Raw genomic sequence first — 25,706 nt, 5'->3', positions numbered from 1 at the left:
ATCCTTATTTAAGCTGGGAATGCAAAATGCTTGTCATGCCTTTCTGCTAATAATCCCATCTGTGATTTGCATACTGTCTCTTAGGATGGTTGAAAGGCACAACATACACATAATATTCTTGGGAATTGCTCTTAACTCTAAGTTAGCTAGAACAGTTAAGAGCAGGACAGAATTACTTATCTTTCCCCTCTGAAGCCTAGTCATATGAGCATTGTTAACATCCGGTCACTAAAGATGAACATTTTTTGTAAACAACAATGGACAGAGAAGTAGTGACAATACTCATTGCCTATCCCTCAAATCTGCTCACTCAGGTCCGAAGTCAACAGACCCTTAAAGAGACTGGTTATGGCTGCATATTAAGTTCCCTCCTGACTCATTGTTTAATTGTTAGAGGAATCCCACCTTCAGTTTAAGCAACCTTCAGGTGCTTATTCCAAAGCCAGGTGTTCTCTCAACTGATCACACAAACAGACATGAAACACAGCGTGTTATAGTTCTCTTATAATGCTTCTCTATTTCCTCATTGTCTTATTCTCCCACGCAAAGTGGTTACATCATAACAGCTGTTACTGCATAATTTACAATAACCAGGATATGGAAGCAATCCAAGTGCCCATCCATGTATGAATGGATAAAGATTTGGTGTTGTGAGAATAGCTAAAATCAACAACTCAGTCAACAACAGATGTTGGTGAGGATGCAGAGAAAGGGGAACACTTTTTTACTGTTGGTGGGAATGCAAATTGGTACAGCTACTCAGGAAAGCAGTATGGAGGTTCCTCAAAAAATTCAAAATAGAACTACCCTACAACCCGGCAATTGCATTATTAAGTATATATCCAAAGGATACAAAAATGCTGATTTGAAGGGACACATGCACCCCGATGTTTATAGCAGTGCTATCAATAATTTATAGCAGTGCTATCAATAATAGCCAAATTATGAAAAGAGTCCAAATGTCCATCAACTGATGAATGGATAAGGAAGAGGTGGTATATATATACAACGGAGTATTACTTGGCAATCAAAAGGAATGAAATCCATTTGCAATGACATGGATGGAACTAGAGTGTATTATACTAAGTGAAATAAGTCAGTCAAAGACAGATAGGATATGATTTCACTCATGTGGTATTTAAGAAACAAAACAGATGAACATAGGAGAAGGGAAAGAAAAATAAGATTAAAACAGGGAGGCAAATCATAAGAAACTCTTTAATACAGAAAAACAGGGTGCTGGAGGGTTGTTGGGTGGGGGATGGGCTGCATGGGTGATGGGCATTAAGGAGGGCACTTGTTGGGATGAGCACTGAGTGTTATATGAAAGTGATGAATCACTAAATTCTGAAACCACTACTACACTATATGTTAACTAACTTGAATTTAAATTAAAAAAAGAACGGATGGGCTGTATATATATACAATGGAACATTAATCAGCCATAAAAAGAACAAATTCTTACCATTTGTAACAACATGGATGGATCTAGAAGGTATATAATACTAGTGAAATAAGTCAGAGGAAAGACAATACCATATGATTTCACTTATGTGGAATTTAAAAAACAAAATGATCAAAAAAAGAAACAGACTCTTAAATATGGAGAACAAACTGGTGGTTGAGAGAGGGCAGGTGGGTAGGGAGATGGAGCAAATAGGTAAAGGGAATTAAAAGTACACTTAATGGTGAACACTGAGTAATGTATAGAACTGTTGAATCATTCTGTTGTGCACCTGAAGCTAATATAACACCTTATTGTTAATTCTACCTAAAAAAAAAACAACAAAACAGCTGTACCTCTTACTAGCTTACCTATTTAAACAGCAGGAAATTTATTAAACAATTGAAAAAAAAACAGGTGGGAATGTGTATAGAATCTTTGGAAAATAGTACGGTCAAAACACAGGGCCACTTATTATATGATGATTAAAAAAAAAAAAAAAGATTCAATCATGCCTAGAATTGGAGCACTTCCAGGCTCAGAAAGATATTTGGTCTAGAGGCATAAATTTGGGAGTTATCAGCATATAAATGATATTTAAAACCATGATACTGAATTAAACCATAAAAGGATAGATGGAAATGAAGGATGAAGGACTTAAGTCTTGGGTAGTCAATTTTGTTTTTTTTATTTCAGTATAGTTAACATACAGTGTGATATTAGTTTCAGGTGTGCAACATAGTGATTCAGCAATTCCAGATATTACCAGTGCTCATCGCAAGTGCACTTCTTAATCCCTGTAGCCTATTTCACCCATCCCTCCACCCATCTCCCCTCTGATGGATAGTGCAATTTTTAAAGAGGTTTAGAAGAAGAGGAAGAAACAGCAATGCAGACTGAAAAGGAGTGATCAGTGAGTTAGGAGGAAAACCCATACTGTGGTGTTCTAAAAGCTGAATAAAGAAAATAAAACAAAGAAAAGAGATAAATCAGTTATCTCAAGTGCTGCTGACAGATCAAATAAGATAGTTACTCAGAATTGACTCACAGGTTATTAATATGGAGACAATGGATGGTTGAAAGCCTGATTGGAGTTGGTGTAAGAAAAAGTATTGGAGATGAGCAAGTGCAGAATTTAGAGTTTTACTCCAGAGAGAAGCAGAGAAATGGGAGTGTGACTGACAACAGAACTAGGATTATAAGAATATTTTTTAATTGGGAGATGAAAATGATTGGATAGATAGAAACATCAAGGAATGAGGTGACAAGGGACATAATTTGAATAATATCAAATAATGGAAAGAAGGGGAAGTCCAAGAGATTTTTTTCCAAGACTTTAATACCTAGACTTGATGACTTATTTTGTATAGGGAGTAAAGGAAAAGGAAAATTGAAAAATAACTCTTAAGATTTCTAGGGGTTAGAAGAGTGATGGCCCTGGCCGAAATAAATACCAGAGGAAAATAATAAATTTTTAGGATAAAGTCAGGTGAGAAGGTGAGGGAAAGTAACAGATTAGGCAAGATTCCAAGTGGAGATGTCCCAGAAGTTTAGCATAAGATGTTTGCTTTCCACAAAGTGATTATTGGATAGCTTTTTAACCATTTATTATGTTACCTTTATTAATAACAGTGTGATCTATAATGACATCAAGTGATTATTTTTTTGAAGGCTCTACTTGAGGAGAAGCAAAAAGAAGAAGATATAGAGAAAATGAAAGAAACAGTGTCTCGGCTTGTGCAAGATGTTACCCTAAGAACCAGGAAGGAAGTAAGGAGTTTTTAAACTTCAAAATTATTTAAAATTCAAAAGTTTACAGAATTTCACAACTTACAACTAAATATTACCTAAGTTTTTGCCTGATGGACATAACTAATTAACTATCAGCTAATTGCATCAATTGTGCTAAATAAAAATTCAATTCAAATAAAAATTATCTCAGGAAAGCAGTCCCTACCATTTTAGCTAGTATGGGCCTGGCTGGGAGTAGAAGAATTTGGAGGGGGGGGGGGGGGGTTAGGCTAGGAATATAGTGAAGATTAACACACCTGAAGAAGCCTCAGAAAGAAACTTAGAATGCATAAGAAGTTAAGAGGAAAAAACCTGTTGGCTTGCAGTATCTTAGAGCAGCTTAAGACTGGAGAAATCTGGTTTGACCTCTTATTTTACTGGTAAAGAAACTGAAGCTTCCAAGAGATTATTGACTCCCTCAAAGTTACATACTAATTAAAGCCAGAACTTACACCTGTACCTTCTCCTGCTATACTAAGCCCAGCATTATTTTGATCACATAATGCTGGCACTTATACAATTTGTGAATTATGTTGTTATTTTCAAGTCTGTTATCAAGACTAAATCTGATGTTTTTGTGTTAAAATAATGAGTTGTTTGTTGGTTTGAATTGTAAGGCTTATGGAAGTTGAAATTGTCTGAGCAATGTAGGTTTACGTTCATATAAAGAGACAAGGAAGATCTATATCTAGTTGCCTTTTCTCTGGTATGGATATGGGATCAGTTCATAAGTGGGGTGGTAAAGTTTGAAAGTATAACATGAATTGTGGAGGAAGAAACCACAAAAACCCATTTTAAAAATGAAAAAAAAACCATTTTTAAAACCAAAATACTTAGGTTGCTTAGGGTTCCACCTCTATGAAGTAGAACTAGATGTAAATACAAGTCTGTTGATTCTTGAGCTCTACCCTTAATCACTGTGAATAATTGTTTCCCATTAATTGTGTATTTTTTTATTTTTAGAAACTTTCAAACCCGTAAAAAGGTTAAACGTTGTTCAGTGAACACTTATTTACCCTTTAGCAAGATAATTCTTAATGTCTTGCCACACACACTCCATCTGTCTTTATATACATATGCACTCTTTTTGCCAGCCATTTGGACATGGACCGCAGACATCATGACACTTCACTCCTAAATATCTTGGCATTTTTTCTCCCTGAGAAAGGACATTTTACTACACAATCATACTGCTATTACCATACCTTAAAAAAAAAAAATCAGTATTATTTTTAATCTATACTCATATTTTCCTAAAATATCCTTTACAGCTTTTTTTGGTTTTGGGTTTTTTTGTTTTGTTTTTTAAAGTTTATTTATTTATTATGAGAGCAAGAGAATGCAAACAGGGAAGGGGCAGAGAGAGAAGGGGAGAGAGAGCCCCAAGCAGGCCCCACGCTGTATGTGGAGCCCAATGCGGGCTATGGCTTTTTGTTTTTTTTAAATTCAGGATCCAACCCAAATTTATATATCATTGCATTTGACTACTATGTCTCTGTAGTCCCCCTCAATGTAACCCAGTCCTCTGTCTTCCTCTGTGTATGACAAAGAATCCTTTGTAGAATCCAGAATATTCCACATATGGATTCTTGTAATCATTTCTTTTTGATTCGATTCAGATCATTTCTGGCAGAGTGATAATGTTATCTTCCACTTCATCACGTCAGGAAGCTATAATGTCAGGTTGTGCATTAGTTGAAGCTAAGCTTGACAACATGGTTATGGTGGTAAGACCAGAACTCTCCATTTGTAAACTTTATAAATAACTGGGGGAGATACTTGAAGACTGTACAGTTATGCTCTCTACCAAAAGTTATCATCCAGTGGTCTTAGCATCCATTAATAATCTTTGCCTGAAGTAAATGTTATAAGAAGTGATTACAAATGATTATATCATTTTTATACATTTATTAGCTGTCAGTTTTCGGTAGACTTTTCTCCTTTTTTAATATCGCTATGGTTCATTGGTCTTCTTTAGTTTTTTGTTACAACCTACTACCATTGGGTTTTTTTTATTCTCATAATGTCTCTGCAGCTTTTTTGCATAAATGATATTCCTCTCTCATCTTGTACTTTCCCTACCTCAGACAGGGAGTCAGCCACTTTTCCAGCATGCTTTGGTTATAATTTTTTTATTTGATATTTTTGTCAGAGACATGAATTAGCAAAACTATTGTTTTTTCATTTTTACTATAATATTTACATTAAAATGATTTCCTGTGTATCCATAAAGTCTGTCTATGAAAATAGTTAACAAAAAGGAATGAAAACTAATACTCCTTTCCTTTAAAATGAGCTCCTATAGGGTAGTTGGGTGCACTGTATATTCCTCCACTGGATAAAATAAAGGTGTTAACTCTTTTCTTACCTGTATTTTCTGTGGGCATTATTATTTCTCTCCTAGATAGACTGAAGTAGACTTGTTTTAAAAAGTCTCATCAGTTAAAGAAAGCTAATGTACTTGCTTTTCTCCCAAGCAACTAAGTGGTAGAATTTTCATTCCTATAGAGTCTCTGTATAAGGTTTCTTACTGCAAAAGTATTTTTTAGAAATCTGTTACTTTATCACAGGCTGAAATTAGGTGATTTCCTAAGATAAAATCTCTATTTGAGGCAGAATCCAAACTAAAACCCGGTTTGTTGATTTTTTTTTATTACTAATTTTCATACCTTTCTGTAGGAATCCTTGTCCTATTCTTGGGGTTAAGAATATTATATCTCTGGCCGTAGTTTGAATTATTTTTTTTAATATGAAATTTATTGTCAAATTGGTTTCCATACAATACCCAGTGCCCATCCCAACAGGTGCTCTCCTCTATACCCATCATGCACTCTCCCCTCTCTCCCACCCCCAATCAACCCTCAGTTTGTTCTCAGTTTTTAAGAGTCTCTTATGTTTTGGCTCCCTCCCTCTCTAACCTCTTTTTTTTTTTTTTCCTTCCCATCCCCATTGTCTTCTGTTAAGTTTCTCAGGATCCACATAAGAGTGAAACCATATGGTATCTGTCTTTCTCTCTATGACTTATTTCACTTAACATCACACTCTCCAGTTCCATCCATGTTGCTACAAAAAGTGATATTTCATTCTTTCTCATTGCCACGTAGTATTCCATTGTGTATATAAACCACAATTTCTTTATCCATTCATCAGTTGATGGACATTTAGGCTCTTTCCATAATTTGGCTATTGTTGAGAGTGCTGCTATAAACATTGGGGTACAAGTGCCCCATGCATCAGCACTCCTGTATCCCTTGGGTAAATTCCTAGCAGTGCTATTCCTGGGTCATAGGGTAGATCTATTTTTAATTTATTGAAGAACCTCCACACTGTTTTCCAGAGTGACTGCACCAGTTTGCATTCCCACCAACAGTGCAAGAGGGTTCCTGTTTCTCCACATCCTCTCCAGCATCTATACTCTCCTGCTGATTTGTTCATTTTAGCCACTGTGACTGGCGTTAGGTGATATCTGAGTGTGGTTTTGATTTGTATTTCCCTGATGAGGAGCGACGTTGAGCATCTTCTCATGTGCCTGTTGGCCATCTGGATGTCTTCTTTAGAGAGGTGTCTATTCATGTTTTCTACCCATTTCTTCACTGGATTATTTGTTTTCCAGGTGTGGAATTTGGTGAGCTCTTTATAGATTTTGGATACTAGCCCTTTGTCTCACATGTCATTTGCAAATATCTTTTCCCATTCTGTTGGTTGCCTTGTAGTTTTGTTGATTGTTTCCTTTGCAGTGCAGAAACGTTTTATCTTGATGAGGTCCCAGTAGTTCATTTTTGCTTTTAATTCCCATGCCTTTGGGGATGTGTCAAGTAAGAAATTTCTGTGGCTGAGGTCAGAGAGGTCTTTTCCTGCTTTCTCCTCTAGGGTTTTGATGGTTTCATGTCTCACATTCAGGTCCTGTATCCATTTTGAGTTTATATTTGTGAATGGTGTAAGAAAGTGGTCTAGTTTCATCCTTCTGCATGTTGCTGTCTAGTTCTCCCAGCACCATTTGTTAAAGAGACTGTCTTTTTTCCATTGGATATTCTTTCCTTCTTTGTCAAAGATTAGTTGGCCATACTTTTGTGGGTCTAATTCTGGGGTTTCTATTCTATTCCATTGTCTATGTGTCTGTTTTTGTGCCAATACCATGCTGTCTTGATGATTACAGCTTTGTGATAGAGGCTAAAGTCTCGGATTGTGATGCCTCCTGCTTTGGTCTTCTTCTTCAAAATTACTTTGGCTGTTTGGGGTCTTTTGTGGTTCCGTACAAATTTTAGGATTGCTTGTTCTAGCTTCGAGAAGAATGCTGGTGCAATTTTGATTGGGATTGCATTGAATGTGTAGATAGCTTTGGGTAGTATTGACATTTTAACAATATTTATTCTTCCAATCCATGAGCACAGAATGTTTTTCCATTTCTTTATATCTTCTTCAGTTTCCTTCATAAGCTTTCTACAGTTAATAGCATACAGATCTTTTACATCATTGGTTAGGTTTATTCCTATGTATTTTATGCTTCTTGGTGCAATTGTGGATGGGATCAGTTTCTTTATTTGTCTTTCTGTTGCTTCATTATTAGTGTATAAGAATGCAACTGATTTCTGTACATTGATTTTGTATCCTGCGACTTTGCTGAATTCATGTATCAGTTCTAGCAGACTTTCGGTGGAGTCTATCAAATTTTCCATGTATACTATCATGTCATCTGCAAAAAGTGAAAGCTTGACTTCATCTTTGCCAATTTTGATGCCTTTGATTTCCTTTTGTTGTCTGATTGCTGATGCTAGCACTTCCAATACAGTGTTAAACAACAGCGATGAGAGTGGACATCCCTGTCATGTTCCTGATCTCAGGGCAAAAGTTCTCAGTTTTTCCCCATTGAGGATGATATTAGCTGTGGCTTTTCATAAATGGCTTTTATGATGTTTAAGTATGTTCCTTCTATCCCGACTTTCTCGAGGGTTTTTAGTAAGAAAGGATGCTGAATTTTGTCAAATGCTTTTTCTTCATCGATTGACAGGATCATATGGTTCTTTTCTTTTATTAATGTGATGTATCACATTGATTGATTTGTGAATGTTGAACCAGCCCTGCAGCCCAGGAATGAATCCCACTTGATCATGGTGTATAATTCTTTTTATATGCTGTTGAATTCGATTTGCTACTATCTTATTGAGAATTTTTGCATCCATATTCATTAGGGATATTGGCCTATAGTTCTCTTTTTTTTCTGGGTCTCTGTCTGGTTTAGGAATCAAAGTAATGCTGGCTTCATAGAATGAGTCTGGAAGTTTTCCTTCCCTTTCTATTTTTTGGAATAGCTTGAGAAGGATAGTTATTATTTCTGCTTTAAATGTCTGGTAGAACTCCCCTGGGAAGCCATCTGGTCCTGGACTCTTATTTGTGGGGAGATTTTTGATAACTGATTCAATTTCTTTGCTGGTTATGGGTCTGTTCAAGTTTTCTATTTCTTCCTGTTTGAGTTTTGGAAGTGTGTGGGTACTTAGGACTTTGTCCATTTCTTCCAGGTTGTCCAGTTTGTTGGCATATAATTTTTCATAGTATTCCTTGATAGTTGCTTGCATTTCTGAGGGATTGGTTGCAATAATTCCATTTTCATTCATGATTTTATCTATTTCGGTCATCTCCCTTTTCTTTCTGAGAAGCGTGGCTGAGGTTTATCGATTTTGTTTATTTTTTCAAAACGCCAACTCTTGGTTTCATTGATCTGTTCTACAGGTTTTTTAGATTCTATATTGTTTATTTCTGCTCTGATATTTATTATTTCTCTTTTTCTGCTGGGTTTGGGGTGCCTTTGCTGTTCTGCTTCTATTTCCTTTAGGTGTGCTGTTAAGTTTTGTATTTGGGATTTTTCTTCTTTCTTGAGATAGGCCTGGATTGCAATGTATTTTCCTCTCAGGACTGCCTTCGCTGCATCCCAAAGCATTTGGATTGTTGTATTTTCATTTTCATTTGTTTCCATATATTTTTAAATTTCTTCTCTAATTGCCTGGTTGACCCATTCATTCTTTAGTAGGGTGTTCTTTAACCTCCATGCTTTTGGAGGTTTTCCAGACTTTTTCCTGTGGTTGATTTCAAGCTTCATAGCATTGTGGTCTGAAAGTATGCATGGTATGATCTCAATTCTTGGATACTTATGAAGGGCTGTTTTGTGATCCAGTATGTGATCTATCTTGGAGAAGGTTCCATGTGCACTCAAGAAGAAAGTATATTCTGTTGCTTTGGGATACAGAGTTCTAAATATATCTGTCAAGTCCATCTGATCCAATGTATCATTCAGGGCCCTTGTTTCTTTATTGATCCTGTGTCTAGATGATCTATCCATTGTTGTAATTGGAGTATTAAAGTCCCCTGCAATTATCACATTCTTATCAATAAGGTTGCTTATGTTTGTGAGTAATTGTTTTATATATTTGGGAGCTCCCATATTTGGCACATAGACATTTATAATTGTTAGCTCTTCCTGATGGATAGACCTGTAATTATTATATAATGCCCTTCTTCATCTCTTGTTACAGCCTTTAATTTAAAGTCTAGTTTGTCTGATATAAGTATGGCTACTCCAGCTTTCTTTTGACTTCCAGTGGCATGATAAATAGTTCTCCATCCCCTCACTCTCAATCTGAAGGAGTCTCAGGTCTAAAATGAGTCTCTCATAGACAGCAAGTAGATGGGTCTTGTTTTTTATCCATTCTGATACCCTATGTCTTTTGGTTGGCGCATTTAGTCCATTTATATTCAGTGTTATTATAGAAAGATATGGGTTTAGAGTCATTGTGATGTCTGTAAGTTTCATGCTTGTAGTGATGTCTCTGGTACTTTGTGGTCCTTGCAACATTTCACTCACAGAGTCCCCCTTTGGATCTCCTGTAGGGTTGGTTTAGTGGTGATGAATTCCTTCAGTTTTTGTTTGTTTGGGAAGACCTTTATCTCTCCTTCTATTCTAAATGACAGACTTGCTGGATAAAGAATTCTCAGCTGCATATTTTTTCTGTTCATCACATTGAAGATTTCCTGCCATTCCTTTCTGGCCTGCCAAGTTTCAGTAGATAGATCCATCACTAGTCTTATCGGTCTCCCTTTATATGTTAGAACGTGTTTATCCCTAGCTGCTTTCAGAATTTTCTCTTTATCCTTGTATTTTGCCAGTTTGACTGTGATATGTCATGCAGAAGATCGATTCAAGTTATGTCTGAAGGGAGTTCTCTGTGCCTCTTGGATTTCAATGCCTTTTTCCTTCCCCAGATCAGGGAAGTTCTCATCTATGATTTTTTCAAGTACATCTTCAGCCCCTTTCTCTCTCTCTTCCTCTTCTGGAATTCCTATTATATGGATATTGTTCCGTTTCATTGCATCACTTCATTCTCTAATTCTCCCCTCATACTCCTGGATTTTTTTTATCTCTTTTTCTCAGCTTCCTCTTTTTCCATAATTTTATCTTCTAATTCACCTATTCTCTCCTCTGCCTCTTCAATCCAAGGTGTGGTCGCCTCCATTTTATGTTGCACCTCATTTATAGCATTTTTTAGCTCCTCCTGACTCTTTCTTAGTCCCTTGATCTCTGTAGCAATAGATTCTCTGCTGTCCTCTATACTTTTTTCAAGCCCAGTGATTAATTTTATGACTATTATTTTAAATTCATGTTCCGTTATATTGCTTAAATCATTTTTGATCAATTTATTAGCTGTTGCTACTTCCTGGAGTTTCTTTTGAGGAGAATTCTTCCGTTTCGTCATTTGAATAGTCCCTGGAGTGGCGCGGAACTGCAGGGCACTTCCCCTGTGCTGTCTGGAGTAACTTGGGTTGGTGGGTGGGGCCTCAGTCAGTCCCGATGTCTTCCCCCCACCCCCCCCACCCCCCCCCCCCGCTGGGGCCACAGTCAGACTGGTGTGTACCTTATCTTCCCCTCTCCCAGGGGCAGGACTCACTGTGGAGTGGTGTGGCCCCTGTCTGGGCTACTTGCACACTGCCAGGCTTGTGGTGCTGCTTCTATGGGATCTGGCATATTAGCCAGGGTGGATCCACAAGGTGCACAGGGGCAGGAGGGGCAGGCTTACCTCGCTTTGCTGTCGATGGTCCCCTGCGGTAGGGGCCCTGCAGCACCTGGAGGGAGGCAGGCAGACCCGTTGGAGAGATGGATCCACAGAAGCACAGAGTTGGGTGTTTGCACGGTGCAAGCAAGTTCGGTGACAGAAACTGGTTTCCTTTGGGGTTTCAGCTGAGGGATGGGCGAGGGAGATGGCCCTGGCCAGCGCCTGTGTTCCCTGCGAGCTGAGCTCTGTCTTCCGGGTCTCAACACCTCTCCCTCCTGGTGTCCTCTCACCCTCCCGCTTTCCGAGCAGAGCTATGGACTTATAACATTCCAGATGTTAAGTCCTGCTGGCTGTCAGAACTCAGGCATCCGGCCCCTCCGCTTTTACAAGCCAGACTTGGGGGCTCTGCCTTGCTGGGGGGACTGCCCCTCTGCCACCCAGCTCCCTCCCATCAGTCCCTGTAGCGCACACTGCCTCTCCGCCCTTCCTACCCTCTTCCATGAGCCTCTTGTCTACACTTAGCTCTGGAGAGTCCGTTTTGCTAGTCTTCTGGCAGTTTTCTGGGTTATTTAGGGAGATTTGGGTGGAATCTAAGTGATCAGCAGGACACGGTGAGCCCAGTGTCCTCCTCCTCCGCCATCTTCTCCCAACCAAAAAATCATAGTTTGAAATATTTTTGATGGCATATCTTCAAAATATTTAATAAATTTTGTGACTTTCGGTGATAAAAATGTTTTCTCAAAGTACTCATCATCTGCAAAGTCCTCTAATTTTTTTTCCTAATCCTAAAATAAATTCACATTGATTTTAAAGTTGATAGAAGTTGTCTTTTGCACAAGTCCTTAAATAATCTTAGTATAATTTTTCAAAGATACTATGATCTCTATATTCAATTTAAACCTTTTTACAAACATGAATATTCAACTGCTTCTCTACCTAGTAGTCCCACCAGGCATCTGAAGCCCGACATTTCTAAAACAAACTCCCTCTCTTACTCCCTTATCTTCCCTTCCTTGTGGATTCCATTTGATTTCCTTGCATCCAGCCTTTCTGTAGTATTCCAACTATTCGCTCAAGAAGTAATTATTGAGAAATAGCTATTGAGGGGTGTGTGGGTGGCTCAGTCAGTTCAGTGCCAGCCTCTTGATTTCAGCTCAGGTCATGATCCCAGGGTCGTGAGATCCATCCTCATATTGGGAGCTGTGCTAAGTGTGGGGCTTGCTTAAGATTCTCTCTCTTTCTCCTTCCCCTTCCCCCGCTCACACACTATCTATCTCTCTCTAAAAAATAAAAAAATTAAAATAAAATAATTTAAAAGAAGTAATTATTGAGCACTAACTGTGTGCCAAGCACTTTGCTGGGTCCCTGCTTTCTCCAAGTCCCACACTATTGCCAAGTTGATTTTTTAAAGTAAACTTTATTGTTACTATTATTAAAAAGTAATACATGTTCATTATAAAAAGAAATGTAAGAGAAAGAAATGTAAAAGAAAATTAAAATCATAATTCCAGTACCCAGAGATAAGCACTATTTTTAGCATTGTCCTTTGAATTTTCATTTAATTGCAAATTATCAAAGAAATGTTGTAACCATCTGTGAAACAAAAAATTCTGGAGACCTATACATGAATCTTTGAATAATGTTAAGCCTGGAAGATAGAATAATGAGGAATCTTTCACTTTCTACATATTGTAATTCTGCAGGTGTGGAATTTCAAGAGTAGGTATTTTTGTAAACAAACTATAATAAGATTTTATACAACATGTAATATGTATTTCCTTATACTTTTAAAACATTTTTAATGTTTTTGATTGAAAATTTTCACCTGTATTGGTAATTGTCCCATTATTATAATTTAATATGTCCTCCAAATAATGTAGAATTAATTTGTTGAATTGGGGATAACTTACATCTAATGACTTAAGTGGTATCTTTTTTTTAACTAAAGTAAACATAATGAATAAATTATCACATATTTATGTTCTGGCTATAAAACTGAACGAAATATGAGAATAGCTTATTTCTTTAAAACGCAGAAAATGCTATTGCTCAGATCTCTCTCAAGTAAAACTTAATTTGTGAAAAAAATTTGATACTGGTTTTGATTTTGATTTTCTGTTTATTTTAAGTCATGGCTTAAAGTTGGTGATCAAAATTATATTCATCCTGTTAGGCAGTATTTGTACTATCATTGTCCTTTTCTATTTCTGTCTCTTGTTAATTTGTCTTACTATTTAGTTTATAGATATCCTTACTATCCATAAACTATAAAAGAAAATGTTTACATGAAGAAAGTGAGGTTGGGTAAGAGGGGATTTTAGTTCCCTTACAGACTTCTGAACCCCAACCACATTAAACTACCTCCAGAAACATGTTATTTGCTCATATAGCAGGGTTTACATTATATTTTATCAGATACCAACCTCAGAAAATTTTCTATGACCTCTGCAGCATATAATTTTATTGATGATACACCATCAGTCTCAGTAGTTATACACAGTCTTTTTTAAAGTATGAATACTTTAATTTTCTGAAGTCATCAACATTATTGTAAAAATGTTTTAAAATATATATACGACTATGGTCATAAACCCTCATGCTAGCTGCATTCATTTCTAGATACTAAAAAGAACACTTTTAAAAAATTGTGTGAGAGAGAGACAAGCAGACATGACTGGCCTTATAGAAACCAAAACTTGTATATTCTAAAAACCTTCATGACTTAATTTCTCTGTGCCTTGATCTTCCTCATCTATAATGAGGATACTGACTACTTAAGCAGATTGTTGGTGAGAACCAGATAATAACACTTACACTGCTCTAAGTAGTCATTAACACATCAAACCTCTGTAAATAGTAACTATGATTATCACTGACCCATAAATAGGATGGATTGATCCTTCATACAATTATTCATAGGCAAAGTTTACATCAAAATCTAAAATAGAGCTAAAATGGACCCACATATGTTTGTCAGGTCTTCAGAAAAATAACTTCTATTAATTAACCAAATAAAATATATGTCAATTTTATAAGTGTTCTAAAGAAGGTTTACATCATGTTTTAGAAATAATCTATTTTATAAGATCTAGAATATTTCCAAAAATCTTTGTTGACCATATGTTTACTGATGATAGCATCAGTATCAATATTCCTCACGACCTTTTTTTTAATTTAAATCCAAATTATTACACATGGTGTATATTACACATAGTGTAATAGTGTATATTACACATAGTGTAATAATTTCAGGAATAGAATTTAGTGACTCATCACTTACATATAATAATACGAGACCCAGTGTTCATCCCAGTAAGTGACCGTCTTAATGCCCATTGCTCATTTAGCCCATCCCCCTACCCAACTATCCACCAGCAAGCCTGTTTGTTTTCTGTACTTAAGAGTTTCTTATGGTTTGCCTCCCTCTCCGTTTTTATCTTATTTTTGTTTCCCTTCTTCTATGTTCTTCTGTTTTGTTTCTTAAATTCCACATATGAGTGAAATTGTATCCTATTTATCTTTCTCTGGCTGACTTACATTGCTTAGCATAATACACTCTAGTTCCATCTACCTTGTTGCAGATGGTAAGATTGCATTCTTTTTGATTGCTGAGTAATAGTCCATTGAATATATATGCTACATCTTTTTTATCCATACATCAGTGGATGGACATTTAGGTTCTTTCCATTCTTTGGCTATTGTTGATACAGCTGCTATAAAAAAAGGGGCTGCGTGTGCCCCTTTGAATCAGCATTTTTGTATCCTTCAGATAAATATGTAGTAGTGCCGTTGCTGGGTCGTAGGGTAGTTCTATTTTTAATTTTTTGAGGAACCTCCATTCTGTTTTCCAGAGGAAATGCACCAGTTTGCATTCCCACCAGCAGTGCAAAAGGATTCCTCTTTCTCCACATCCTTGCCAACATCTGTTGTGGCCTGAGTTGTTAATTTTAGCCATTCTGATAAGTGTGAGGTGGTATCTCATTTTGGTTTTGATTTGTGTTTTCCTGCTAATGAGTGATGTTGAGCATCTTTTCATGTGTCTGTTAGCCATCTGGATCTCTCTTATGGAAAAGTATCTATTCATGTCTTTTGTCCATTTCTTCACTGGATTATTAGTTGTTTGGATGTTGAGTGTGATATAAGTTATTTATAGATTTTGGATACTAACCCTTTATCTGATATGTTGTTTCAAATATCTTCTCCCATTTCGCCAGTTGCCTTTTAGTTTTGCTGATTGTTTCCTTCGCTGTGCAGAAGCTTTTTATTTGGATAAAGTCCCAATAGTTCATTTTTCCTTTAGTTTCCCTTGCCTCTGGAGACCAGTGAGAAGTTGCTACAGCTGAGGTCAAAGAGGTTGTTACCCGTTTTCTCCTCTAGGATTTTGATGGCTTCCTGTCTTATGTTTAAGTCTTTCATCCAATTTGAGGTTATTTTGTGTATGGTGTAAGAAAGTGGTCCAGATTCATTGTTCTGCATTTGGCTGTCCAGTTTTCCCAACACTGTTTTCAGAAGAGATGGTCTATTTTCCACTGGATATTCTTTCCTGCTTTGTCAAAGATTGGTTGCCCATACGTTTGTGGGTCCATTTCTGGGTTCTGGGTTCTGTTCCATTGATCCATGTGTCTGTTTTTGTGCCAGTACCATACTGTCTTGATGATTACAACTTTGTAATACAGCTTAAAGTCTGGAAATGTGATGCCTCCAGCTTTGGTTTCCTTTTTCAAAATTACTTTGGCTATTCAGGGTCTTTTCTGGTACCATACAAATTTTAGACTGTTTGTTCCAGCTCTGTGAAGAATGCTGGTGTTACTTTGATAGGGGATGTATTGAATATGTAGATTGCTTTGGGTAGTATCGACATTTTAACAATATTTGTTCTTCCAATCCACGAGCATGGAATGTTTTTCCACTGTTCTGTGTCTTCTTCCATTTCTTTCATAACCTTTCTATAGTTTTCAGTGTATAGATTTTTCACCTCTTTGATTAAGTTTATTCCTAGATATTTATGGTTTTTCGTGCAATTGTAAATGGGATCAATTCCCTGTTATCTCTTTCTGTTGCTTCATTATTGGTGTATAGAAATGTGATTCCTGTACATTGAATTTATATTCTGCTACTTTGCTGAATTCCTGGATCAGTTCTAGCAGTTTTTTGATGGAGTCTTTCAGGTTTTCCACATAAAATATCACGTCATCTGCGAAGAGTGAAAGTGTGACTTCCTCCTTGCTGATCTAGATGCCTTTTATTTCTTTTTTTTTTTTGTCTGATTGCCGAGGCTCAGACTTCCAACGCTATTTTGAATAACAGTGTAGTGGAGAGATTGGGCCTCCTTGTCGTGTTCCTGACCTTAGAGGGAAAGCTGTCAGTTTTTCTCTATTGAGGATGATATTAGCAGTCAATCTTTTGTATCTGGTCTTTATGATCTTGAGGTATGTTCCTTCTATCCCTACTTTCTTAACAGCTATCAAGAAAGGATACTGTATGTTGTCGAATTCTTTCTCTGCATCTATTGAGAGGATCATGTGGTTCTTACCCTTTTTTTAATTTATGTGATGTATCACATTAATTGATTTGTGGATATTGAACCAGCTCTGGATCACAGGAATAAATCCCACTTGATTGTGGTGAATAAATCTTTTAATGTATTGTTGGATCCGGTTTGCTAGTATCTTGTTGAGAATTTTCACATCCATGTTCATCAAAGGAATTGGTATGTAGTTCTCCTTTTTAGTAGGGGGTCTTTGTCTGGTTTTGGATTCAAGGTAATGCTGGCCTTGTAGAATGAGTTTGAAAGTTTTCTTTCCATTTCTATTTTTTGGAACAGGTTTAAAGGATAGGTGTTAACTTTTCTTTAAATGTTTGGTAGAATTCCCCTGGAAAGCCTTCCAGCCCTGGAGTCTTGTTTTTAGGGAGATTTTTGATTACGATTTAATTTCTTTTCTGGTTGTGGGTCTATTCAAATTTTCCATTTCTTCCAGATTGACCAATTTGTTGGCATATAATTGCTCATAATATTCTCTTATTATAGTTTGTATTTCTCTGGTGTTGTGATCTCTCCTCTTTCATTCTCCTTATTCATTCTCCTCTCCTTTTTCATTTTGATCCATCTGGCTAGGAGTTTATCAGTTTTCTTAATTCTTTCAAACAACCAACTCCTGGTTCTGTTGATCTGTTGTTTCTTTGATTCAATCTATATCGTTGATTTCTGCTCTAATCTTTATTATTTCCCTTCTTTCGCTGGTTTTGGGCTTTATTTGTTCTTTTTCCAGCTCTTTAAGGTGTAAAGTTAAGTTGTGTATTTGAGACCTTTCTTCCTTCTTTAGGAGAGCCTGGATTGCTATGTACTTCCCTCTTATGACCACCTTTGCTGCATACCAGAGGTTTTGGGCTGTCATGTTTTCATTTTCATTGGCTTCTGTGTACTTCTTAATTTCCTCTTTTATTTCTTGGTTAACCCATTCATTCTGTAGTAAGATGTTCTTTAATCTCCAAGTGTTCATGGTTATTGCAGATTTCTTCTTGTGGTTGATTTCGAGTTTCATAGCAAACTCGTGGTCTGAAAATATGAAAGGTATGATCCTGATCTTTTTGTACTTGTTGAAGGCTGATTTGTGTTCCAGTATGTGATCTAGTGTGGAGAATGTTCCATGTGCACTCAAGAAGAATGTGTATTCTGCTGCTTTAGGATGAAATGCCCTAAATGTATCTGTTAAACCATCCGGTCCAGTGTGTCATTCAAAGCCATTGTTTCCTTGTTGATTTTCTTCATATTTGGGTGCTTTCACATTTGAAGCATAAATGTTTACAATTGCTAGATATTCTTGATAGATAGACCCCTTAATTATGATATAATGCCCTCCTTCATCTCTTGATACAGGCTTTATTTTAAAGTCTAGATTGTCTGATATAAGTATGGCTACTCCAGCTTTCATTTGACAACCAGTAGCATGATAGATTGTTCTCCATCCCCTTACTTTCTATCTGTAGGTGTCTTTAGGTCTAAAATGAGTCTCTTGTAAGCAGCATATAAATGTGTCTTGTTTTCTTATCCATTCTGATACCCTATGTCTTTTGATTGGAGCATTTAGTCCATTGACATTTAGAGTGAGTACTGAAACATATGAATTTAGTGCCCTTGTGTTCCCTATAGAGTTGTTTCTGGTAATGTTCCCTGGTGCTTCTAGTCTTTGTTGCTTTGATCTTTGTTTTGTTTTGTTTTCTCTTTTGTCCACTCAGAGTCCCTCTTAAAATTTCTTGCAGGGATGCTTTAGTGGTCACGTACTCCTTTAGTTTTTGTTTGTCTTGGAAACTCTTTATCTCTCCTTTTATTTTGAATGACAGCCTTTCTGGATAAAGATTTCTTGGCTGCATAATTTTCCAATTCAGCACATTGAATACATCACTCCTTTTTGGCCTGCAAAATTTCTTGTAGATAGGTTTATTGCAACCCTGACCTATCTTCCCTTATAGGTTAAGGACAAATTTAAGTTATGCAGATTGTTGCATTAATTATCCGAAAAATTTCCTAGGCGTTCAAAATAGTTTGGTGCTGTTCTAGCTGTGTTTCAAGGACAAGACAAGCTCAGGATCTCCATGATGCTCTGCCATCTTAATTCCTCCTTCCTTCATGGTCTTTTTAAAAAGTATGAGTAGTTATTAATTAGAAAAATATACTGTCATAGGAGTCATCTTGATGAGATGTAACTAATTCTTCAAAATATTTTGTACACATAAGTCATACTGTTTCTGAAGTATTTTAAATGTTAATTGAAATAAGAGTTTTTCTCACAAAGTAATTTACTTTATACTGAAATATATGCAATATGAAAATATTTTTCTTCTTATAAAACAAAAGTGCCTTAAAAGTTACTAGTTACATTTTTAGTGTGTAATTCAGTTTTTCTCTTGACTTGCTCTATGGCACCAGTTCTTAAAGTGTTGTTCAGGGAGTTTGGAAGGTCACACCTACTTTCATAATTATAGTTTACTGTTTTCTTTTTTCATACTCGTTCTCTGATGAGTGTACAGTGGTGTTTTCCAGAGGCTGATGGTAAGCAGCACAACGGGTTGAACACAGAAGTAGATAATGTGAATCTGGCTATCCCCTGTTCAAACATTAAGGAAATTTACAAAAATGTAAAATAATAACATTTTTCTAGAAAATTTTTTATTTTGGAAAATGAACTTATTTTTCATAAAATGTTATTTATGTTAACCTATAATGACTTAATATCTATAAGGGGATTAATAAGTAAATATTTTGAAATGTTGCCAGTTTTCACTTCAAATATGGTAAGTTTTCATAGAAATTCACTCTCCTTCCACTGTTGTGATAAATTCTTGACCCTTTAGGGGCACCTAGGTGGCTCAGTCAGTTAAGTGTCTGACTTTAGCTCAGGTCATGATCTCGCAGCTCCCCATCGGGCTCTCTGCTGACAGCCTAGAGCCTGGAGCCTGCTTCAGATTCTGTCTCCCTCTTTCTCTGCCCCTCCCCCAGCCACACTCTGTCTCTCTCTCTCTCAAAAATAAACATTAAAAATTTTTTAAAATAATTCTTGACTCTTTAATACTCAGGTGCTTATTTATTTTTTATGCCGTAAAAGTTTTGTTTTTTTCTCAAAATTATCCTAAATATTTTTATTGGGTATTAATCAATTTTTGTGAACCTAAACAATTTTTGAATGTCTTAATTACAGGTTGCAAGCACAAGAAAACAGTATAATGTACAGATTTCTCGACTAACAGAAGAACTTTCAGCCCTTCAAATGGTAGGTTAGAAGACTGTATTCTTCTGAATATTGTCTATTTTATTTTTCTTATTTTTTTAATGTTTATTTACTCACCTTGAAAGTGAGGGTGAGAGAGAGAGCAGGGGAGGGGCAGAGAGAGAGAGGTAGAGAGAACATCCCAAGCATGCTCCATGCTGTCAGCACAGAGCGTGATATGGGGCTTCATCTCACGAACCATGAGATTGTGGTCTGAGCCAAAACCAAGAGTTGGAAGCTTAACCAACTGAGCCACCCAGGCGACCCTGAATATTGCTTATTTTAAAGCCAAGATACATTTTAATGTGTCTTGTAATGCACATTCTTGTTCATTCAGAAGATACTTACTAAGCCAGGAACTATGCTAGATTCTAGGAAAAGATTAAAAATCAAGATAAACATGTTAACTGTAATCTTGGAGCCTGTGGTCTAGGAGGACAGATGGATGGCATTTATCACATTTTACTATTACTTTTTTTTTTGACAATGCACAGCATGCTATGAAGCACCCATCTGCAGCTGCTACCACATGCTAGTTTCATCTGGGAGATTAAGTAGAAAGTAAGAGAAAGTATATATGTCAGTGGGATAGAAGAAAGACAAGCTTCCCAAAAGAGATAGAGTACTGAAGGATAAATAGGCAAAGAGGAGAAAGGAAAAAAAATACTTGTTTCGATAGAGGTGAGATTAAATATGTAAATGTAACATTAAGATATAATGAAATGGAATTTAATAACCTTGCTTATAGGGGAATGAAAGTACAAGAATTTTTAGAGATTGGGAAGATATTTTCCACTTCACAAACTCTAATCCTTTCTGAATCTCTGCCTCACTTTTAATGCTGCCTACAAAACTTAGCAACAACTTATGTCTTGTAATAAATATATTACATTATGTTAGTTCTCTTTCCATCTCCCATCTCCTTCCCTCACTCTCCTTTTCTCTTACTTTAGACAAATCTTATCTTTCCAATTGTATTATAAACACCTTGAAGGAGAAAAGTCTTATGCCTTCTTTTATCTTCATTGCCAGCACAGTGTTTTCACAGTATGTATTTTAATAAATACTTATTGACTAATATTTAAACAATTCTGAAGGAAAGAACAGATCTTTTTCCACATTCTACAAACTCTGTAATGTACATCTTGAGACTTTAGTCTTTGTGTACAGGTCCTGAGAGTAATAGACTAGAAACCAGTGTTACTTTTTGTTTAATGTCATTTGTGTTAAGGATGTAGGAACATTAAGTAAAACTAATGGGATGCAGTGTGGCCAAATAGTCATGTCTAATTAATTGTTGTTTTCAAGTTTTACTACTTCTTCTATTACCTTGCTATTTTGCTTGTTGTCTTACATGGACTGGTTTAGCTTTGAGTAGATTCATAGCTAGAAGAAAGTCTTTCCCCAGTCCAGGATCATTTAATGGCTTGTAAACTCTGGAAGGACAAGAACATTATCTCTTTCTGTTTTCTCAAAGGAATGAATGTGTGTTGGATAAGATCTGCAGGGCTTTTAAAAATAATTCTTATCTGTTTACACAACCAGAGCTGTGTAAACTCAATTTCGAGCAAAAAATTATATTTCTTAGGATTTATAGTGAAACAATTATAATACATAGCTAAGTGGATTTTTCTAAAGATATTAAATATTATGTGATGTCATGTTGATTCCATGGGGAACTGTCCTGAATAATTGAAAAGTGTTTGAAATATCAAACATTGAGAAATATGTTTGAAGGAGGACATGTTCAACTACTTTAAAAAGCAGATTTTGTCAGGTAACTCAGAAACTCAGACTATAGTTTGAGACATAATAACCTGATGTTGGCTATTGATTTATATTCTTAAATACCAATTTTATCAGCTGGACCATAAACATGAAGTCAAGGAGGGAGGTTAAGCATACTTTAGCTAACCCCAAACTAAGTTATGCTTGCAGGAAGGAAAAAAAAACCTGTATTTTAAGTTAGTGTGCAGATTTTTTTTGATAGGTTTAAGAAAAGGCCAGAACCAGTCTCTCTCTACCCACATGTCTCCCTTTGGAGAGCAACACAGCTTTTATTTCTCCTACAGTTTCTCTTAAGAAAACTCAAGGCTTTAATTCTGCCAAATAGGAGAGATTATTTTTAACCTACAGTAAATAGTGGGGCGCCTGGGTGGCTCAGTTGGTTAAGCATCCAACTCTTGATATCGACTCAGGTCATGATCCTGCGGTTCAGAGGATCAAGCCCTGCTTTGGACTCTAAGTTCACAGTGCTGAGGAGCCTGGTTAAGATTCTTTCTCTCCTCTCTCTCTTCCCCTCCCCTGATCTCTAAATAAATAAATAAATAAATAAATAAATAAATAAATAAATAAATAAAATGAGCTTTAATCTACAGCAAATAGTAAAAAGACTGGTTATAAATGCCCAAATTTTATGCAAGTAAAATGAAAAATTCAATATGATCTTTTTTGGATATGTGAATTTTTTAGAAGTCTAATTTTGAATCTCCATGTGCATAGGTATTTAGATATCTTTTTATTATTGGTTTCTAATCTAGTTAAATAGAGGCCATAGAGTATAGTCTATATGATATTGATTCTTAATATTTGTTGTGATTTTCTTTATGGTACACTATAGGGTATAATTTTGGAAATACTCCATGAGTACTTGAAAAAATATCTAGTTATCATTTGGTCATATTGTGCCCAAAAGGTAGGAATGTTGGTGGTGATTAATAGTAAATATTCATGAAGGCTTTTTAATAATAGTAATTTTAAATACTCGCTTTAGTATTACTGTGAATTTTTAATAGAATTAGTATATTTCTCTAGAAAGGTTCAACTTTTCTATCTAATTTTAACTTTGTTTGAGGTTAACCAAATATTTTTTTTTTTGTCATCATTGGGCAGTGAAATGGTGAATTGGGTAGAGAGAGATGCATAGTATATAACATACCATTATTTATATGCCGTTCACCAGATTCAGAAGTGTGATCCAACCTTGTTACTAATATCTACATTAAAAATCACATGGGTATCATATAAGCAGCTATAGAAAAAGCATTTGACAAAATCCAACCCCCACTCATGATAAAAACTTGCAGTAAACTAGAAACAGAGGGGAACTTCCTCAACTTGATAAAGAATATCTACAAAAAGCCTACAGCTGTGAAACCAGAAGCTTTCTCACTAAGATCAGGAGCAAGGCAGTGATGTGACCTCTTACCATTACTTTTCAACATCATCCTGGAAGTACTAGCTAATGCCATTTGACTAAAAATGGAAATAAAAGTTACATAGATTGGGAAGGAAGAAATTTGATATGATTATCTATGTAGAAAACAAACAAAAAAAAAGTGGCGGGGGTGGGGGGGCCCTGGGTTGTTCAGTCAGTTGAGCATCTGACTCGATTTTGGCTCAGGTCATGATCCCAGGGTCGTGGGATTGAGCCCCATGTCAAGCTCCACATTGAGCATGGAGCCTTCCTAAAAATCAATCTCTCCCTCTCTCTCTCTCTCTCTCTCTCTCTCTTCCTCTGTCCTTCTTCCCTGCTTGTGTGCTGTCTTTCTAAAATAAAAAATAAAAGTAAAACCCCAAAAAATTCAACCAAAAAGAAAGAAGCAATCATAGCATAGTAAGGTTGCAGGATATAGAGTTAATATACAAAAGTCCTTTGTATTCCCACATACCAGCAATTAACAAGTGGAATTTTAAACTAAAAACACAGTGCCATTTACCTTAGCATGTAAAAAAATTACTTAGATATATATCTAACAAAATATACAAAGTCTATGTGAGGAAAACTGATGACAGATATCAAACTAGAAGTAAATAAATGAAGAGATAGTCCATGCTCATGGATAGGAAGACTCAGTCAAAATGTCAGTTCTTCACAGCCTGATCCATAGATTGAGTGCAATCCCAGTCAAAATCTCAGTAAGTTATTTTGTGGATATTGACAAACTGCAAAGTATATCTGGAGAGACAAAAGACCCAGAATAGCCAACACAACACTGAAGGAGAAGAAGAAAGTCAGAGGACTAATACTACCAGATTTCAAGACTCACTCTAAAGCTATAATAATCAAGATAGTGTGATCTTGGTGAAAGAATAGGCAAGCAGATCAATGAAATAAAATAAATGAAATAAAACAACCTAGAATGGAGTAAAATATAGACCCACATAAATACAGTCAGCTGATCATTGACAAAGAAGCAAAGGTAAGACAGTGGAGCAAAGATAAGTCTTTTTAGCAAATGGTGCTACGACAATTAGACATTCACATGTAAAAGAATGAATCCAGACACACCTTCCACAATAATTAATTCAAAATAGGTCACATTCCTGGGGCACCTGGGTGGCCCAGTCAGTTAAGTGTCTGACTTCGGCTCAGTTCGTCTCATGGCTCATGAGTCTGAGCCCCACAGCTCAAAGCCTGGAGCCTGCTTCAGATTCTTTGTCTTCCTCCCTGTCTGTCTCTCCCCTGCTAATGCTCTGCCTCTCTGTCTCTCAAAAATTAATAAACATTAAAAAGTTTTTTTTAATGGGTCACAACCCTAAATGTAAAATGCAAAACTATAAAATTCCTAGAAGATAACATAGAAGAAAACCTGGATGATCTTGAGTTTCGTAATGAATTTTTGGATATAATATCAAAGGCATGATTGATGAACGAAACAATTGGTAAGTTGGACTTCATTAAAATGAAAAGTTTCTCTGTGAAAGATAGTCAAGAGAATGAAAATTCAAACCACAGATTAGGAGAAAATATTTGCAAAAGACATAACTGACAAAAGACTGTTATCCAGAATATATGAAGAACTCTTAAAACTCAACAGTAAGAAATCAGCTCAATTAAAAACTGGACCAAAGACCTTGATAGACACGTCACCAAAGAACATATACAGATGGCATATAAACATACAGAAAGGTGCTACACATCATATGTCACCATGGAAATGCAAATTAAAGTAATAATGAGGTGCCATTCATTACATCAAGTATGTGCCAGATATGCCTGTTAGAATGACCAAAATCCAGAACCCTGATACCACCAACCTCTGGGGAAAATGTGGAGCAACAGGAATTCTCATTCATTGCTGGTGGTAATTCAAAATGGTATGGCCACTTTTGAAGGCAGTTTGATGGTTTCTTACAAAATTAAATATACTCTTAACATATTGTCCAACAATTATACTCTTCTGTATTTATCCAAAGGAGTTGAAAACTTATGTCCACACAAAAAAACTCAACATGGATGTTTATAGCAGCTTTTTTCACAGTTGCCAAAATTTGGAAGCAACCAAGATGTCCTTTAGTTAGGTGAATGGATAAACTGTGGTACATTCAGACAGTTATTTAGCACTAAAAAGAAATGAGCTATCAAGCCATGAAAAAAACCATGGAGGAAACGTAAACACATATTATTAAGTGAAAGAAGCTAGTCTGTAAAGGCTACATATTGTTTGATTCCAACCGTATGGCATTCTTGGAAAGGCAAAACTATGGGGTAAAAAGACTGATGGTTATCAGGAGTTAAGGAGAAGAGAGGGATAAATAGGCATAGGTGAAGCAGAGAGGATTTTTAGGACACTGTACCTACTCTGTAGTGAATACATATCATTATAAATGTGTCCAAACTCACGAAATGAACAGCACCAAGAGTGAACTCTAATGTAAGCT

The 25,706-nt window shown here is 36.2% G+C and overlaps 1 protein-coding gene across 5 annotated transcripts in view; it reads left to right on the top strand.

The window, feature by feature from the left end:
- Positions 1-25,706, top strand: part of SCLT1 (sodium channel and clathrin linker 1) — a 219,460-nt gene that overhangs the window by 123,357 nt on the left and 70,397 nt on the right. For all 5 annotated transcript variants that reach the window (XR_013555142.2, XR_013555143.2, XM_078445738.2 and 2 more), the window contains 2 exons: positions 3,116-3,214; positions 19,974-20,045. Coding sequence is in view for 3 of the 5 variants with exons in the window: in XM_078445738.2 (XP_078301864.1) it covers positions 3,116-3,214; positions 19,974-20,045 (171 nt within the window). In the remaining 2 variants the exon portion in view is untranslated. The remainder of the gene's footprint in view (positions 1-3,115; positions 3,215-19,973; positions 20,046-25,706) is intronic.

This window comes from Panthera onca, chromosome B1 (genome assembly GCF_046562875.1).
Source record: "Panthera onca isolate mPanOnc1 chromosome B1, mPanOnc1 haplotype 2, whole genome shotgun sequence".
NCBI classification, from domain to species: Eukaryota; Metazoa; Chordata; class Mammalia; order Carnivora; family Felidae; genus Panthera; species Panthera onca.
Note: the sequence above shows the minus strand (reverse complement) of the source record. Positions and strands in the feature narration are given on the sequence as shown.